This window comes from Pinus tabuliformis, chromosome 5_1 (genome assembly GCF_031772625.1).
Source record: "Pinus tabuliformis cultivar Carrire ecotype Pingquan chromosome 5_1, CPIR1, whole genome shotgun sequence".
In the NCBI taxonomy this organism is placed as follows: domain Eukaryota; kingdom Viridiplantae; phylum Streptophyta; class Pinopsida; order Pinales; family Pinaceae; genus Pinus; species Pinus tabuliformis.
In genome coordinates, this window is record NC_142305.1 from 696,647,518 (window position 1) to 696,667,836 (window position 20,319).

General features: G+C 37.7%; 1 protein-coding gene across 1 annotated transcript in view; it reads right to left on the minus strand.

Moving 5' to 3' along the window:
• The window catches only part of LOC149166852 (Flavodoxin family protein), a 451,658-nt gene that overhangs the window by 202,720 nt on the left and 228,619 nt on the right, over nt 1–20,319 (minus strand). The window contains exon 6 of the mRNA XM_089432790.1: nt 13,564–13,760. Within this exon, the coding sequence (XP_089288916.1) occupies nt 13,564–13,760 (197 nt within the window). The remainder of the gene's footprint in view (nt 1–13,563; nt 13,761–20,319) is intronic.

The window sequence follows — 20,319 nt, forward strand, 5'->3', positions numbered from 1 at the left end:
AAAATAATTTTTTTGACATAATACAAAATGCCCAATGGTATCTTTAACATATGACATAGACTCATTTATTTATTAACTTAATAACAAAAACCTAGGATCACTCAATGGGTGCTTTGACCTAAACAAAATGACTTCGAGCATGAAACCCATGCTACAAAAATAATAATAATAATTTTCCTCTTGTTCATTTTTACAATATACAAGAATCAAGAGTAAATATGAAGACCGAACCTAGTTACACTCTTCAACACCAACCTCAATGGATTTCATATGGAGAAAGTAGAATTTTTTTATCCCATTCATAATTTAGCAGACTTAACAGTTTTCAGGATTTCTAGATTGCCATGATTGCAATGTTTCCACTAGATTTTGTGGTGTATGAGGGTATGGAACTAACATTTAATCAAGACCACCAAGCCCTCTTTGTACCTCGTTGCTGGTGCCATTGGCAGTTAATCTCTCGTGTGGAACTAACATTTAATCAAGACCACCAAGCCCTCTCTGTACCTCGTTGCGGGTGCCATTGACAGTTAAACTCTCGTGTCATGACCCTAGCAAAAATGTACCCTTCACTCAAGCAAAAGCTTGATTAGGGATGTTAATATTTTTCTATCTTATTTAATGCTTAAAGGGTGATATTGATGAGGAGGATCCCAATATAGGCAATGATTTTGATGTTACGTAGCTATTTGTTGTAGTATGGTTTTCTTTGGACTCTAGAGGCCATTTTGAGCCTCTCTGTTGATGTATTTTAATTCAAAGATGGATTGCACTCGTTGTTATTTTAGTTATATGCACCCTTACTTGCTATGCACATGAGAAATTGTGTATTTGTGTATAATGGTTTGGATTGATATGGATGCACATGAAATACATGTTTTTTATTCAAAATTTGAATATCTTATGTATTTTTTGGATGGCAAATCTTTTGGTCAGGGTCTAATAACATTGTTAAGATTGTTGTGACCATCTCCCATCAAGAAAATAAGGGCAAATCCATTGTTTTCATTGCCATAATTCATCTCATGAGATACATTTATTCTTGTTTTGATGTTATTTTGTATCATCCTATCAGATCTTATAACTCGGGACAAATATCATATTTCAGTATTTATATTTCATGTACCACTAGACATGTTATACATCTTATATATCATTTTTAATTTCATATTTACATAGCAATGTGTCTGTTTGATGTTGATATTGCTTTGGAAGTTAAAAAAGGAATAAAAATGATATTTTATGTATTTCTTTAAGTTTCACAATACTTTTTAATAATTTCTGAAATTTTCCCTGACATTGTTGATAATTTAAATTCCAAGACCTCGATGATAAATTTTTGATAACAATAAATGTTACATTGTCTTGAACTCGAGGTATCATTACAAAGCTCGAGTAGGAGAAGAGATCAAACAAGGGAGGTCAAAGATGGGTTGTACGAGTACTTGGAATGCATGGTCACTAATGAGTCTGAGCAGCTATAAATACATCGACAAATCAGTGCTTTCACTAGGGCCACTGGTACCGTTACCGCAAAATCAAGCAGGCCTAGTGCAAAGCCTCACTAGGAAACCTAGGTTGTATGGCAACAAAGAGATTAGCCACCATTGTTACCTTAGTGGCTTCTCTCCAGTTGTTTAATGGTGGATGTTATCCCCACAATGGAGGCTTCCCTAACGAAATCACCCAACAAGGTCTTCAACAAACAAGGGCTCAAGGATGTTATAAGGTCTAATGGTTATGGGGGGAGGTACTGAAAGGGCCTTGATGGTCGTGATAAGAGATTCAAGCAATCAAGCACACTTTCCACCAACTCCAATGGACTAGAAGAGAGCTACTATAAATCAGGGTTTTATTAGTATGCAAATTAACAATAGGCAAAAGCATATAGCAACCAAGAAATAGCATCTAAGGGAAAGATTCAATAAAGTCAAAGCCTATCAGCAGGTATGCCAAGGAAAAGGAACATTTATGGCTTTTAATGGTTTAAGATGCATAAAACAACAATAGAAGCCTAGATGTCAATCCTATTTTGGGGACAAAAATACAATTAATGTTATATTTTATGTTTTTAATTTATTCAATGCAATTTTCATCAATATAATAATAACATATAGATGCAAAATTACCATAACATGCAAATTAAAACCAAACCCTAACCCTAGCTACCAAGAAATTAGGAAAATAAGTAGAAATTTAAGATGATCACCACAACTAGACTAGTGCCTTCTCTCAATTGGGCAATGGAGTCAATTAGGGCAAGGTCTATGATAGAGGGCCTTGGATGAAGAGGGTGGAAGACTAAATTTCTTCCCTTAGAAACTCTAGCAACTTCTCTATAGGGATATTTAAGGTCAAAGGATGCATAAACCAAGTTCCTTTGATGGATTCTTGCAAGACAAATTTTACATACCATAAAAAATCAAGATTTCAAGAAAGATATTGCACTTTTTAATATGGCACAAATAGAAACCCTAATTTCATAAATATAGCATGCAAAAATGGAAGAAAATAGCAATAAACTTACACAATTCCAACAAGAATCACTTCATCAATCCCAAACAAGTCTCTCCATACAAAAATCTCCCTCCCAAGACAATTCACCCCATTAGACATCAACTGCATCCAAGAGACAAGTACAAGAGAGCTAGTGTGCACTTCTTGAGAAAGAGAAGTGAATGAATGTGTGATGATGCTAAATGAAAGTGACTCCCCTATATTTATATGAGGGCAACCAAGTCAATTTTTCATAATTTTACAAAAAAATCCCTCAAAATTTGCTTGGAGATTTCAACTATGCCAAAAGGTCACACGTTGACCTTTAAGATAGCTTTAAAACATAAGAAATACATGATAAAACTCACACATGTGTGAGAATAAATGCTCTCTATTACCTGCTAACATGTACCTGGCAAGGAATGAAGACCCCACAACCCAATGGATAAGGCACCAGTAAGATTTTTCAAGTTTATAAGTCCAACAAGTCAACTTTGCCCCATCTTCTCTCTCTAATCTTCTATCTACTTCTCTCTTCTTTCTTTGTGCAAATTTAGTACCCCCATGGGGTAGTTGTAAAAAATGTCACTAGCATGATGAACTTATGTAAAAGACTTAGACCCTTGGGACCTTGTTACTAAGGAAGTTGCTCCAACGTGTTTCTTTTCACTTAATTAATTATTTTTTCTTTTCACCAATAAATAATTAATTGAGTTTTTTTACTCGTATCCTCCAATGTTGGAGTGTGTCTCAATAATTGGGCCTTGAGTGTGTTTTCTAAGTCTAGTGTCAATGTATATTACCATGCCAAACATTATCTTAAGTCTCACAGAATTGCATTAGGTTCTAGTAGGATGTTTTAAGAATTAAAAATTTCCTACAGGACAGGAATTTTTAATTAAAATTTATGTAACAGATCTTATGGTTCAATCTACATAAATTGTTACTCAAGTTGACAGTGCAAATTTTTGAAGTAATATCCTGCAAATTTATAATTTGGAACATTACAGTGGTATCAGAGCTAGTTTTCCTGCAAGATTGAGGGTTTATTGCAGATCAATTTGTGGGTTAACTTTGAAAGGCCAACTTCAAGGGTTTCAGTTGCAACTATTATTGTTGGACAGTTATTTCGTCTATTTGTCGAAGAAACTGAAGACCTAGTTCTTGCAACAAAATGAGAATTTATTAAAAAGGGCTCGACAAATTTTCTCAATGAATGGCTACGGGACCCAAGGCCCGTAAGTATTATTATTATTTACCCTCAATAACTTGAATATCATAAACCTGGAAGCTAGATTATAGTCATACAATGCTCATTTAAATTTCTTGGTCACATAAGGCAGCAGAACTTCAACATTATTTGTTGTCACCGGAGAAAATCTATGGTGTATGGTTATTGCAAGAGTCCAAGTCTCAGAAGATAGGAGCTGATTTCCTTTCTTGCTAGGAAGTAATTACATTTTGTAGTTGCCTTTCTTGTCTATCATTATTGTCCTTGTTTGCATATAAATTGCCATCAGAACTATTGGGGTAGGAGTGACAGTGTGGTGTCTTGTTGGTTTTATGGTCACCCTTGGGTCTAAGCAAGTATGTTGCTATTATCAAGAGTCAGAGTCTTGATTGGGTGAGTAGAACTATTTATCAGTGTCGAGTATTTGGTGCATAGAGTTTGATGAGATGTGTCTATTTGTAGGCAGAGAGAGGTTGTTGTTGAGCAAAGTTGTTGTTTATGGCAGAATTATATTGTTGTAGTTTTTGTCATAACCATTGTATTGTTGGGCATGTATTGGTCATTATAAAGGAGGAGTTATCAATCCTAGTTGAATGAGTCAGCTACTATTATATACTTTTGTTGAGTTGTCAGTCAAACATGCATAAAACAACTTGATGTACTTGACTTCATTGGACTAAAACATCGATGAAACCTTCAAAAATGCCCTTAATAAACTAGCAGCAACAATCAACAGAACCTTTTCCAAGGGGATACTTCATTTGCTACAGCAAGACCAGCCATGGGAAGAACATGAGTTGGAACCCAAAATCTATGCACTTGGGATAGATTTGAGTTTCATGGGGGTTACAGTAAAAGTCGTTCTCATGCTAGAAAAACTTGCTTTACTCCTTTCCAAGGTGGATCCATCAGATGGGAAGGACTTGATCTGGGTTCTAAAACCAACCATGCTCGCCTTGGTAAAACACAAATATTTGGAGCACCCTTGTGAAGGGGCTAGGCTTCTAGTTGCCACTTGTCTTAGTAATATCATGGTGCTAACAAATCCTATATCCCCTTACAGTGATGGCATTTTGAGGAGAATCTTCAGATTGATAGTGGAGACCTTTCAAGAGTTGGATAACAAAAAGGGCCCTACCTATGGGAAGAAGCTGGAAATTCTAGATATCATGGTCATGGTTAGAACATACAACATTATATTTGATTTAGAGTATGATGGCCTGATTCTCCAAATGTTCTGACACGGTCATAACACATATATCCATTTTGTCTTCATGTATGGGAGGTCGTGAAGCCATTTGAGGGGAGTTGTGGTTTAGATTGTTCGCCATTTGGAGAGAATAATTGGTCTCACCTATAGCTTATGAACTAGCCGAAAGGTTGGTTGAGCAAAACATGGGCTGTTCAAAAGACAGTTGACCAGGGAGGTGTTACTTAGGTTTGGTGGATCATGCAGCAAGAATGAGCTAAGGAGAAAGGATCTTTGCTTCATCTGTAAGGAACCTTGGGGACCTAACCACTCATGTTCAAGTGACACTGAGGAGATGACAGGGGTAGATCAGGAGGAGATTCCTTCTAATTTTCAGGATGAGGATTCTTCTTTTATAGTTGAGTCCATGATATGAGGGTGCCTCTGAGGAGCATGAGCAATCATGTAGAGTTGTTGACAACAACCTAGATATGCATGCTTGTGTGGAGTATGATGAGCAACAGGTTGCCTGGGGAGCAAACTTGCGAGAGGAGCAAACTTGCGAGAGGAGCGATAGGTGATTCAGCGTGGAGAGCACATAGAGGGGCATGAGTCAGATAAGGAGCATGATATGCATAGTGTGCATAATGAGCCATTTTTGGAGGGTCAGCTAGTGGCTCATGTTGAGTGCATGATGGAGGAGGATGAGCAGTCGTCCTTTGGGCCAGCCATCGGAAAGGAGCAAACAAATGCACAAGAAGCTAGAGGGGTTGTTAACACTTGTTATTAGGAGGTGCTAGAGCCTAAGAGGGCAGCTTTGCAAGAGATTGGTAGACTGGAGGAGCGTGGAGTTTCTGATTAGATGAGGGAGGATCTTTTGGAGATGATGGTGCGTCCATCTTTGGGCCTACCCATGGATGAGGTGCAGATAGATGTAGTGTCAGCCAGCAGAGTTGCAGTGCTTTCAGGCAGCAGCCTTCTCCAAGAGTACAAAGGCAGGGCTTGCAGCACAAGCTATCTACTTTTGTCCATTCTAGAGAGGGGGACAGGATTTCTTGGACGGATCTTGTTGATGGACCAAATAGGGCAGCATGAGTTGAGCATGGATCAATGTCAACAGAGTAGACTTGTTCCATATATAGGTATCCATGCATTCAATTCTTTCCACGAGATAGATTGTCGAGAGATCACGAGCTGGTATCCTATGGATGGAGCACTATTTCTAGTCAAGGATATAGTGCAGCAGGAGCCCCTAGATGTGAGGGATACTGCATGTTTCAGTTGATCGTGGGATGTAGACCGCATGTTCTTCAACATTACAGTAGTGCTAGCCTAGTGTCACTGATCTATGTTAGGAGTTGGACTGGAGAGAAGTGATGAGTTGGTATTCGATTGATGGAGCAACAACTATAGCCGAAGACAAAGCACAGCTAGAGGCATGGGATACGGGTGTTGTAGATTGGCCATGGTGGCATTGGGATCTAGGAGGATTTGTCGATGGTAGGATGAGATAGAGATTAGTTTGGGATCGAGGTATTGCAGGATCCATTCATGACTAGTTAGTGTGGAGGCATGGCATAGCACAGTGGTTCATATGGGATCCTAGTATCAGTTTGTAGATGCCTTTGCAATGAACAAATAAGGAATGCTTGAGGTAAAGCACTCTTGGGGTGGGAGGAATTGTCATGTCCCCAATTTTATTTTCCTATATAGTACAACCAGGGTGGATTTTTAGAGCACAGGATGGCCAAGTCATGGGAGCAGGATTATATCATCAGGGGTCAGGAGGGAGTTTTAAGGAGTTCTTATGGGATTTGATGGCATTCTCTTCGCATATTCAATCATCCGCACAGCTTTCCTTTCATTCGATTGCATTCCAATAACTTTCAAAAAACAGGGTTATTACTGAGCCTAGCTTAATTAATTACGCTTGAGGTGGCATTCCGAGAGGATCATTTGATGGAACGCCTCAATGTAATAAATCGTTGGAACCAGAATGAGAAGATCTACAGAATGGGATGCTAAGAATTGACTTCTAGTGGATGGAGAAAGCATGGTGGGTGATTTACCATTTTCCCAAATTAAAAAAATGACTTTAATTAGTCATTTAATTAAAAAGGGGAAAAATAATTAATTGGAGGAAAAAGGCCAAAGTGACTTCAATGAAATAAAATTAAATTAAAAGGTCACTTAAGATAAAGTAAACAAAGGAGCTTCTAGAATAATAACAAAATAAGATGCTTCTAGAGGCTTAGAGATCTATCTATGGAGTCTATAAAAGGAGGAGAAGGAGATCATTTGGGATATCTTTGAGTTGAGCTTTTCTTGTGGAGAAGTTTAGAGAACCGGGAGTTCCCAGCTTCAGCAGTAGCACCAGGACGGAAACCCTCAGGTGATTCAGTGACAGTGGGCAAGTACCCATCTCACCCCTTGGTGAATTCATCTAGAATTCACATGATAGCTTAGCAGTTGCAGTTCAGTTCAGTTTTGGGAGGGCTAATGTTGCATAGGATCAAATTCTTGAGGCCAACTTCCATCTCAATTATTTTAGTTGTATCAGCATGTAAACCCCAGTTTATCTATTAAAATAAAAGCTGAGATTAATTTTGTTCCTCGTATTATTATTTTTGCATAACTCTATTTGTTACAATTTTACATGGCAATTGTCTATTTAATTGAATGAAATTTTATCTAAACCATTTTGTTCAGTTAAATTCCAAGAATTTGCAAAGTTTTCAGTTTGGGATATTACACCCCTCTTGAAGGAAGAGCCTCAATGGAGGTTACATTGCACTAGGGGCAATGAATAACCTCCCAGGTGAAGTATGGTAAAAGGGTGCAATCAAGAGCGGCCAATCATCCAACTTGGCATGTGATACACATTAGTATGTCGTGAAACATTAAATAAAGCACATGATTGCAGCAATGATTAGTGTGCCTTATGATAGATGACCCACCTTAAAGCCTCTTTAGGTGCTTGCTCATGAGGAGTAAGTGATTATTATGATTTCATTCCTAAGTCTAACTTAGGAAAAGCACGTTAATTAATTAATGTTAGTTGTTGAGCTAAGTTTCTAAGTATGAATAACTTAATTATTTAAGTGATTTAAATCTAATCTCAACCATTTATCTCAAGTGAGGCTTACAATTTAATCCTAACCATCCATCACTTAGGAGACCTAAGGTTTGAGATCTAGATTAATAAGAAACTATAAAATCAGCCTAAGGGAGAGAAAGAAGACGCATTGTTTTCATTGGGAGAATGGTTTTCTCCAGTGTTGCACGAAGCGCCCCCCCCCCCCCCCGGTTCCAAGCCCCGAAGCGCGTCCCGTACGGAAGCGCCTAGGAAGCTTGGCCGGAAGCGCGCTTCCGAAATTTTTAGACGCTTCCTGGAAATTTGGAAGCGCTGGCGCTTCCGAAGCGCGCTTCGTACGGCGCTTCCCAGACGCTTCCCAGACGCTTCCCAGGCGCTTCCCAGACGCTTCCCAGACGCTTCCGTACGCTTCCAGAAAAGCTTCCGGAAAAGCATTTAGAAAATCGTTTTTTTTTCAATTTTTTTTTAAATTTTAGGTGAGTTTGCTTGTTGGGGGTGGGTCCACCTTGGGTTAGGGTGACAAATGAAAGCAAAAAAAAATATAAATATAGCAGATGCTCCCTCATGGTAATGTTAAATTCTTAAAGTAAAAGTGACATTCTCCTTTATTTTTCATTTTTATCCTTTTACTTAAATTTTTAACATTACCATGAAATGACTCAGAATGTTTGAGAGTGGTTCCAGCCTCATTGGACTTCATATGGAGAAAATAGAATTTCATATCCTATTCAAAATTCAGCAGACTTAACAGTTTTCAGGTATTCAGGATCAATGGGATTGTGGCATTTCATTAGATTATATCAAGTATGAAGGTATGCGATTAGCATTTAATCAAGAGCACCAAGCCCTATATGTACCCTGGTGTTGGTGGTGTTAATTGTTGAACTCCTTTGTCACGCAGCACGCCCTTAGCAAAAAATTACCTTTCAATCAAGTCAAAATCATCGATCAAACATGTTAAGCTTTTTCTACCATATTTTAAGTCTTGAATTAGGTAGTTTGATCAAAATTGGGCAATGTTGACTAATATCCCTAGACAATCGAGGTAGAGGCAAAGGCTAGACAAGAGGAGAAGAATCTAGATTCTAGATCATTAATGTACAATGGATGTTATATCTATCTTGATTTATGCAAAAATATGCATGTTTTCATGTCTTCTACAATTAATTTGGTATTTGGGATGTTTGTTTTGAGTATAAATGCAAAAAAATATAAAAAATATATATATATAGCAGACGCTTCCGCGGACGCTTCGCTTCCTAGATTTTTGGAAAATGACGCTTCGGCGTCCCCGCTTCCAAAAAACGCTTCCGCTTCGCTCCCGCTTCGTGCAACATTGGTTTTCTCAAGAGGAGTGAGAGACTCAAAACTGAAGAGAAGAAGAAAAGTGTGCATCAAGGAGATTTCAGCAAGAAGAATTCAAGGGTTGAGATCTTGGAGAGAGGGGAGCTTGAGTTTTGAGAGCAGGTCGAGTTCTAGTGGAGGCTTGGGAAGGTGGTTGCCCATACTAAGAGAGAAAGGTCGATTTCTCCAGAACCCAAGGGGCACAAAGGTGGAATATAGGAGGCCAAATTGCAAGAGGAAGAGCTAAATTTTCCTGGTGCCGAAAAAATCCAAGGGTAGAATTTTTCCAATAGGCGAAAATTTATAGGAGGTGTTATTTACAGGTATTAAATTGTTGTATTTTATGTGTATCCAACCTCTGAGATTATTTTCCTTGGTAAAGGAACCCTAATTTTCCTTAGTAATAGAAAAGTGAAGGAGAATTTGTTGGGAAATTTTTTGTTGTTATTGTGATTGATTTCCTGTTTTTAATTCCACTACAAAATTGTGAAGCTAAAATACCAATGTATTTATTTTGAGCAGTTTTCAAAAAAGATTTTACTGGGTGAAATATTTTTTGGGTGTAAAATAAATAGCCAGGAAAATTAAATCATATCTGGTATTAAAAATTAACACGAAGCATGCCAGATGGGAGAGAGCACTAAACAAATCATAGGTGGACAGCTCTGATGTAAAGCTATATGTGGGCCATCATAGGGTTATTGGTGCACTGGTTGATCAATGGGGAGAAAAAATTTCTCCTATGGGTTACCCACTTTTGATGGGTAACAGGTCCCTTAGGCAAAAACCTAGCAAATATTGCAAGAGACATGGACCAACCAGGTAAGCAATTCCAAATATTTTTTAAAATTCAATTCTTTAATATTCAAACTGTAATTTGTAAAGGGCTACTCTTTTAGCCAAACTCAATCTAATTTGTTGAACAATAAACTAAATTTAGTCTTTGTCTTTGAGCACATTGGTGGGAGTCATTTGGCAACCAATGTCCTCAATTGTAAAAGTTGGCAGTTAAAGTCCTCAGCCAAACTTGCATTGTTTCTATGTGTGAGCCCAATTGGTCTGTTTTTGAGCGGATTCACACAAAGAAGAGAAACCATTTGGAACAAAAATAGTTAAATGATCTTGCCTTTGTGAGTACAACCTCCAACTAAGATACCGCCAATTGCATAACAAAAGACTTGATACAGATCCCATTGTGATGGATGATATTAATCAAACTTCAGAATGGGTAGAGGAGATCAAGGAACAATGTTTGATGTTGATTTTGATATTGATGCCATAGGGTTTGGGGGTGTTGATCCAAATGCAAATCCAATAGTCATACTAGGATTTGAAGGAGGCACCAAACATGGCACATGCAAGCACTAGTTGTGCAACTCATCCAACTCGTGCCTTTGCTAGGCCTAGTACTACTATTAAATATCTAATACCAGATATGATTTATTTATACCTCAACAATTACTTTACACTCAGAAATTGTTTACTAAATGAAACTGGAAAATAAAATCACTAGTATTTTAACTTTCAGAATTAAAATGTGGCAGAAATAAAATGGGGAAATCATTCACACTACAGCGAAAAAAAATTCCCAACACAATCTTCCTTCAGTTTAAATTACTCAGGATAATTAGGGCCTAGACTCACAAAGAATACATCAAAAATTACAACAGTTGGAACCTGGAAATCGATCCCTCAGAACATTGGCCTTTAGTCAAAGTAGGATTTGAAGGAGACACGAAGCATGGCACATGCAAGCACTAGCTGTGCAACTCATTCAACTCATGCCTCTGCTAGGCCTAGTACTACTGTTAAATATCTAATACCATATATGATTTATTTATACCTCAACAATCACTTTATACTCAGAAATTGTTTACTAAATGAAACCTAAAAAACTACTAGAAAATAAAATCACTGGTATTTTAACTTTCAAAATTTAAATGTGGCAGAAATAAAATGGGGAAATCATTCACACTACAGCAAAAAGAAATTCCCCACACAATCTTCCTTCACTTTAAATTACTCAGGATAATTAGGGCCTAGACTCACAGAGAATACATAAAAAATTACCACTGTTGGAACCTGGAAATCGACCCCTCGGAACATTGGCCTTAAGGAATTCGGCCCTCTTGGAACTCAATGCTCCTGTAGATTTCAGCCTTAGAAAATCAACCTTCTCTACCAACAAACTCAAACCCCTCTTTCTCCCTTTGTACAACCCCTACGCACTAGAGAAAAATTGAACCCTGGATAATTTGGCCTCCCTCCAGAACTCAGCCTTCTTGTTCAGTAATTCGGCCTCTCTCTCCTAGACTCAGCCTCCCTAAATTTTTCTACCGAAATTCCCCTGTTGTAATCCTTTTCCCCTCTCTTCAGTCCCAGAGCCTCTCACTCCTTGAGAAAATCACTTTCTCAACAATAGCAATGTAATGTGTCTTCATACTCTCCCATAGCTTCTCCTTATAATTTCTCCATGGACCAAATTCCTAATCTCTAAAGTGATAGACGACTAAGATTAAATCTCAGTCTTCCTGATCAACGGTGGAGATTAGATCTAAGTCACTTAAATAATTAATTATTTGTCCTTAGAAAAACATTACCCCAAACTCTACATTAATTAAATTCTTAAATAATGTACTTTCTCCTTAGCTAAAACTTAGGAAGGAAATCATATATTTGCTCCTCTTGAACAACCACCTAAAGAGGACTTCTCCTACATGCAAGACACAGGCCTATGCAAAATACCTTCCGAAACTTATCGAGGTTGCAGATGTCCATGACTCTAAAGACACTAAGCCAGATGATGTTTTATAGCTCCTGTTAATGAACCCATTTCTAGTATTGGTGATATGGTGATGATTTTGATGAGTGATCATGTTGATCAGTGATTTGTAGTAGGCCAATAGATTTAGGATGATTTTTTAACTTTGGAGGCCATTTAGATCCTCATTGATTGTGTATATTGTTATTGATATCTATTGCACTCAGTGCCATTTTGATATATTTAGCTTTACATGGTATATAGATGAGAAAACTTTGCATATTTTGTCACTAATGGTTTGGAAGCTTAGAAATAAACTTTTTTCATTAAGATTTAATTATTTTATATACTTTTTTGAAAACCAAGTCATTGAGTCAAACTTGATCCGAGTCCAAGTCAAAACCCAAGTTTATATGTGGCCAATTTGACGTCTAAATCCAAGTTTTAAAACTATGCTCCATTTTCTTGTGCCCCATACACCATGATATCTGAGGGGGATTTCATTGCTTATACAGATACTCTGGCAAGTCCTTTACTACCTTCTTCTGGTACTCAAATTAGAGATACCTATCCCTACACATCCAAGAGGTAGTTACTTTTAGATGGTGTACCCTGCAAGGACTTTCAATACTTACATGATTGATTACCTCCTCCTTTCAGCACCTCTCAACCTCTACAGGTATTAAGCACCCAGTCAATGGTGGATTCATTAGCACAAATAGTAATTGCTTAATGAGACAATATCCTTTGCATGAGAGACTATAAAGCCACCTCAACCTGCTACCCTTTGCTCTCAAAATAGATGAACTATTACCTTTCCCTGTTCACAACACAGATGTGAAGATAGAGTCTAGACACCCATCACCAGTATTCCTCCCCCTTAGAGGGGCTCAATAGCCTTAGATGTTAGGGGAGGTACAATAAGAGGTTCCTAACACCTTCCCTCCAGGAGTACAAAACCAAGCCCTTTCAACCCCAGCCATTCATTGGAAGATGTTATCAAGCTAAGCCTTGCCACATGCAGCGATGGATGATGATAGGTACTTTTTTATACTAGCCTAGACACTGCTCTCACTCAACAACCATAGCCTTGGCTGCTTCCAAAACCTATCTAGATGAAGAATTGACAATGGGAGGCTCTCTTCTTATAGTGTATTATCTATTTCTCTTTCAGGGGTCATGCTTTGGGTTCCCTCCCTTCCTACTCTTTTATTGTCTGCTCTTTCTTTCTTTCTAATCTTAAACCTAGAATTTGGATCTGCCTAGAAAATGCTTTAGGCACTCGTTGTTGTCAAAATATGTATTCTCTAATCTCATTGACCTGTTTTGGTCCTTTCTGGAAATTAAAACAATTTCTTTTCATTTCATATTGTTTAAAGGAAAAAACCCAGGCAATGAAAACATTGTTCACAGTCAAGCTACAAGCTGAAGTACTGAAACATTTTTACCTTTCTCTCCATTAGGAAATGATTCTTCAATAGACTTGACCTTGGTCTTGTCATGATAAATTATTTGGAATTTAGGAGGATCCAAATATCTCATCTCAGAATCTGAAAAAACTGCACCTTCCCCAAATATATTTGGAAATTTTTCTTTCAATGTTGTCCATAACAAAGTCAACCATGGATCTAATGCAGCTTCATACCTGTCATTTCCAAAAATTCACACACACATATATAAATATTTAGAAGTTTGAAGCAAAGATATTTTAGTGTTCATAACCAATCAAGAAATTGATTATAATCAGGTTCAAATGTCTTCCATGCAATCAAAACTTGGGCTGCAATAACAAGAATATCAACTATAAAGTCAAAAAGGCGATTCAATTAAAACAGTGATGATATAATCACAAACTACGTGCACAGCATGAAACCAATCTTTTGGTTGAAGACAATCTAAGACATCCCCTTATATATATTATCAATAGTACATTTCATTTAATTTCTCTTATATGGAATCATCAGATGCTAAGATACATTCCTCTTATGTAATATAGACGTGCACATCAAATATTCTCATTGGCATTCACAAGTTTTGGAAGTTGCAACTTTATGGAGCATCAAATGCAAGCCATTAATATTGTGTACATCCAATCAAGATAGTAAGTGAAGAATAAGACTTAGACAATCACATTTAGTTACTTCTTGATCGGGGAATAAAGAAAGAAACAGAACAGAAAAAGTGACAATTGCAACAAATGAAAAGAAAAAAGAAGACCAGTTGAATCATGGGTGAACTTTGGTTGCACCAGAGTACGATATGGTTGAATCACAATAGATCGGTTATGTTATAAGCAAGAAATTATTCACAAACAGAATCAGTGTCAGCAATAACATAGATCGCCAAATCAGAAAGATGGAAATATTTAATGAAAGGTTGCTAAGGAGCACAATTGAAACTACTATAAACTTGCAAAAGGATCATTAATGAGTGTCTTCAATGTTCACCCCCCTTATAGAAACCTGCATTTACTAGCCCCAATTGAATGGGTTAGAACTTAGGACCCAGGAAGCTATTCTGCTGTTCAACAATATCACTGCACCTCCAAGACTGATGTGAACCAATCTGCAGCATGGCAGTGGGTATTCAAGAAACTTGCAAAAGCATCCCTTACTCGTAGATTGCTGTGACTTCTATCATTCACAGCTTGAGATAAATTCCAGCATCCCCTTCCTCTAATCAGTTAAATATTCAATCTTGAAAACCAAATCCAGCAAAACAGGATTCTACCTATAGATCTTGCTGCAGAATATGCAAAAAGTATAATTATGTAAGATGTTAAATGGGTTACCTTAGCTAGCAATTGTGATATTAGTGGATGTTATTAAAGGTTATGATTCATGATAACAACTTGCCATAACTTAATTTTTATACTTTTAAAAACAGATTTATTAATAAAGATGACAATTGGAGAGATCATGAATATCTAATCTGGATAACCATAGGGGAGATAATAAGCATTAATATTGGCAATGGTGTTAGCACTGTACTAGCATTTTCAAGACTATTTCGTGGCTGTCTTATTATAGAACCATTTTTGCAATGTGGCCATGCTGGAAACGTCTTTGAGTGTAGAATAGTGTCACAAGGTGCTACAATTAACAGGCAAAGTTTTGACCTCAAAATATGTCATTTGAGGCCTCAAGCTGGACCCTAGAAGGTTTCAGACCCCAATTGTCCAAACAGGGTCCCACTGCTAAAACTGCTCCACAAAGCTGATTTCTCTAATTTTTCCACCCTGAAAGCATCGAGATCAATGACAAACAATATGATGATCCAATATGGATCGTAGCTCCCCATTTCGGGAGGCTTTTGGTCCCCAAAATCTTTTACTGAATAAGGGGAGAAATTTTTTCCTCTAGGCTTCTCCCTCGAGTACCATTTAGTCTTGCCTGGAAGTTGTCCTCTTCTCCCTCGAGTACCATTTAGTCTTGCCTGGAAGTTGTCCTCTCAACCCAATCTATGAAATGTCATACGACCTCTATCTTGTAGTACTGGAACTCTTTTGCAAAATTATATCCTCTATCAACTCTGCATGACCATTTGGTGCTAAATCCTCTATGGAAGGTAGGACCTACTCCTCTTCTTAATCCAACATGAAAGGCTCGTAGAGTTTGAGATTTTCCACATTCACCAATGAGTAAATGAGCATGTATGGGGATAGTTAAGTCCGTAGGCATTATCTCCCACCTTTTTTAGTATCTCAAAGGGACCATAATGTAGAGCGTTGATTTTCTTAACATGACCATGTGCCTCTCCTTGTTCAACTATAACCATACTCTATCTCCCACTCTAAATGACTTCTCTGTTATGTGTTCATTATGCCTAGCCTTGTACCTTCCCCATGACTTCTTCATTGTCTACTACACTTGCAAATGGATCTACCTAATTTTCTCAACAAATTTTACTGCCCTTAAGGCATCCCCTGTGAGATCCTCCCTAACTCTTCCTTGTTGTCCATATACTACATCGAAACGCAGATGTGGAAAATATCCAAAACAAGTCTCAAATGGTGACTTACCAATTGATGTGTGGACTAATCTATTTTAGGAGTGTTGTATGTAGACTAAATTGTCATCCCAGGTACTCAAATGCTTCTGATTGTAACCCCTCAAAAGTTGTAACAAAGTCTTGTTAACTATTGTTTTCCCATTTGTCGGTAGATGGAATGTTGTAGATCTCTTCAATTTTGTGTCTATCTTCTCCAACAATAAGGTCCAAAATGCACTGAGAAATCTGGCATCCCTCTTTGATATCCTGAATTGCACCCAAAATTGTCCAAACAACAAGTTTGTTGCTTCTTTCCCATTGAAGTTCTTTTTTACAAGGCATGAGAATGCACATCTTGTTTAACTTGTCAACTACCATGAACAGGTAGTCATGTTCCTTCTTGGTTGTTGGTAAACCACCCACAAAGTCCATGGAAATGATTTCCCCAAGATAAGTGGATACAGCCAGGTCATGGCATAGACCATGTTTCCCCTTACTTGGCTTGTCAGTACAACAAAGCATGCATCCTCTTACGAACCTAGCTACATCTTCTTGCATCAAGGGCCGGTACACATTCCTCTATAAGTTAGCCATTGGCTTCCCTACACCAAAATTCTCTACAACATTGGAGGTGTGAGCCTCTCAGATTAGCTACAGTTGCTCACCTTGAGGAACACATAGCTTGTATGTAGAGTAACCCATTATGGAGATGATAGTCAATTGTGCTATCTCCATTGTCTACATGACTCTAGCTTTGCAATTATTGAAACACCTCCTTGAAATATTCATCCTTCGTATATGCCTCTTTGTATGCATCATGGGTGAAAGGATCCCTGTGCATCAGAGTTCCCAAAGATGTAATTTTTTATGGGTGGCCTTGAAAGAATGTCGTCCAACTTGTTTGCGCTACCCTTCTTATACCTAATCACTAAATAAAATTATTGTAAAAAACCCATCCACTTGTAATGCTTGGTCTGTTGTAAGCTACTATGGGTTTGCAAGTATTGTAACAGCTAGTGATCTGTGTGGATGACTATCTCCTTTCCCATCAGATAATGTTTCCACTTCTTGACAGTTTGAAACAAGGCACAGAGCTCCTCGTCATAGGTAAGATAGTTGATAACTTCCCCATGAAATTCTTTAAAATGGTATAATACAGGGCTTCCTTCATACATCAAGACCACTCCCATCGCATACCCACTCGCATCTATCTCCACATCAAAGGGTTGTTGCAAGTTTAGTAATTGGAGAATTGGTGCTTCAATTATTTTCTTTTCAACTCTTCAAAGGCCTTTTGCTGACCCTTTCCCCACTAGAAACTCTTGCCACTCGTTATGGCATGGAATGTTGTGGCTACTGCTAAAAATGTATCTAAGAGTTTTCTCAGTTACTATGTTACTCCAAAGAAACCCCTAACCTCTAAAACATTTGTAAGCATCGACCACTTCATGATGGGCTCGATCTTTGCAAGATCTATCATAAGCTCCCCTCCCCCAATCACATAGCCTAAATACACCAACGATTGTTGTGCAAACTCAGACTTCTTGAGAATTGCCAACAGTTGGTGCTTCTTCAATGATTCTAGCAACAACATCAAATGTGAGATGTGTTCCTCCCAGATAGCACACTATACTAGTATATCATCTAAATAGACAATAACAAATGAACTTAGATATGGGCACAGTATACCATTCATTAATCTCTTGAACATAACTAGTGTGTTGCATAGACCAAGTGGCATGACTAACCATTCATACATATCTTCTCTAGTTTTGCTTGCTACAACTGGTCCAACAGATCATCCATCCTCGGCAACGGGCACCTTTTCTTGAATGTAATTTTGTTTAACACCCTGTAACTAATGCATATTCATGGAGTCCCATTCTTCTTTGGCATTATTATGATGGGTGATCCAAATGGTGAGGTACTTGGTTGAATAACACCCTGCTCCAACAATTCTTACAATTGCTTCCTCACCTTGCCAACTTCACCATCATGTTGTATGGACTACCTATACAGCACAATGTTTGGCAATGGAGAGTCTGGCAACAGTTGGATCTCGTGCTCCACTTCCCTTTTGTGTGGTCGCCCTTTAGTCTCCTGGAATACTGCCTTGTATGCCTATAACAACTCTTCCAATTGTTGACTTTGTTCCTTCATGAACCCTTCCAAGGATGCCTTTGCTCTCATTGACTCTTCTACAAATTGATTCTCTCTTAAGAATAATAAAACATTCTTCTAGCTAGAATTGATCAATTTTTTAGCTTGTTTGGCACTTCCTAGTGAAAATTCACTTACCCTCATTCGCATTGATGATGAAGGATTTTTTGTCCTTGATGAAGCGAAACTAGTTGGTTATTCGCATGAATATCGCATCACACATCTAGATATAAGGACTCCCAAACACAACTCCACACACATTAAGTGGAACTACATCCAATTCTACTTCATCAATAAAATCAGCATTGATAGCAAATTTTATTTTACACTATTTTGTTACCTTGATTTCTACATCCTTATTTACCCATCCCAATGGATATGGGCTAGGATGATCTCAAACCTCCAATGCTAGTTTGTTGACCGGCTTCGCTGAAATGAAACTCATATGTGATCCTAAGTTGAACAGAGCATCAATTTTTGTCTTCTTGACCTATATATTTATATGGAAGAGTTTGGTCATCTCCTTCTCTTCCTGTTGTTGAAGGATACTCAGATTCAACCCCTTTTGCACTGATCCGCAAACAATCTTTGCATCGACGTCCGAACTACTTTCCACCTAATTGCTCAAAAGTATGACTTAGAGATTTTTCTTCTTTGTGTCCTTTTTATGCTTCGAGTTGAGCTCTAAATGCAATTTCCAACACTTCTCCTTTGTGTGACCATCAATGTTGCAGTCATTCCAGTGGTTGCTATAATGTTTGCACCAGTGTGTTATAGTTGTTGTCATCTTGTCCTTCCCCCTTTCCACATCTTCATCTCCTCCTTGGAAGCCTCCCAGTGTTCCTTCTACTTTGAAACACTTGATTGTCCTTTCTTATGGCCTATGTTTTCCAAGTATTATTCCTATAAAAAATCTTCATCCACCATTATGGATTTGAACAACATCACTTATTGTGTAGACCCCCCAGATACTTGAGGAATAATTATGGGTTCTTCAGAGAGATACCCAAGATTATTAACATATTCCTTAATTTTGTGGTGTACTCCTATACAATCTACCCATCTCTGCCTAAAGTAATGCCACCAGATTCATTGGTCCTCTACATACCTGATAGGGTGGTAAAAAACAATCTTTGTTTGTATGTGTGTAGACAATATATTTGTATATGTATAAATGTATTGATATATAAATAATTGATAGAATGAATGATGATACAATAACCCTCGTGACAGTTTATAGAATTGGTTGGTCATGAGGTGAAAGGGTACATGCCCCTTGACTTTTTGTTTAATTAACTTTATTTATAAACATTGTCGCCCTCTCAAGGAATGCTTTGTCCTCAAAGCATACAAAGCAAGATTTTCTCTAGTTGCCCACGTCTCTATGGTCAATTGAAGTTTATCTACATTTGTAGGTCTAACTTCGCTCACATTTTGAGTGTTAGTGACATTCATGTGTATTGTTTGCATTTTTTGAGAATGGAAGCTACGACACCATATATTTTATAATGTTGTCCTTGCCAATTAAACTACATGAACTATTCTTCAATGTTTATAGTATAACTTCCCAACTGCATCAACCATTCTACACCTATCACTATATCCACATCTCTTCAAGTGATACACCATAGAGTTTTGTTTGTAGTTTCAACTCTTGTATTTGAATTGAAAACTTATGACATTTTGTTATTTCATCAGCCTTTTGTCTATTAGCAACAGTTACGATGAGGTCTTTGACGAGAGACACAAAAAGGTTTAGTTGTTTACCAACATCAATGTCTATAAAATAGTGAGTACTACCAAAATCATAAGTATCCTGACATTTTTATCTTTTATGACTCATTTAACCTTCAGGGACTGAGGCTATGGTTGCCCTATCATGGTTGTTGGTGGAGTTGTAGAGATGGGACTTTATGAAAGTTTTAAAATCCTCCCACGGAGTTACTAGAGGATCCCCCTCCATCCTTACGGTTTTTGTCTAGATGTCACACCAAATCAAGGCATGGCCTTCTAATTTCGAATGAGCAAATGAATTTTTTTTGTTCCTCATTTAT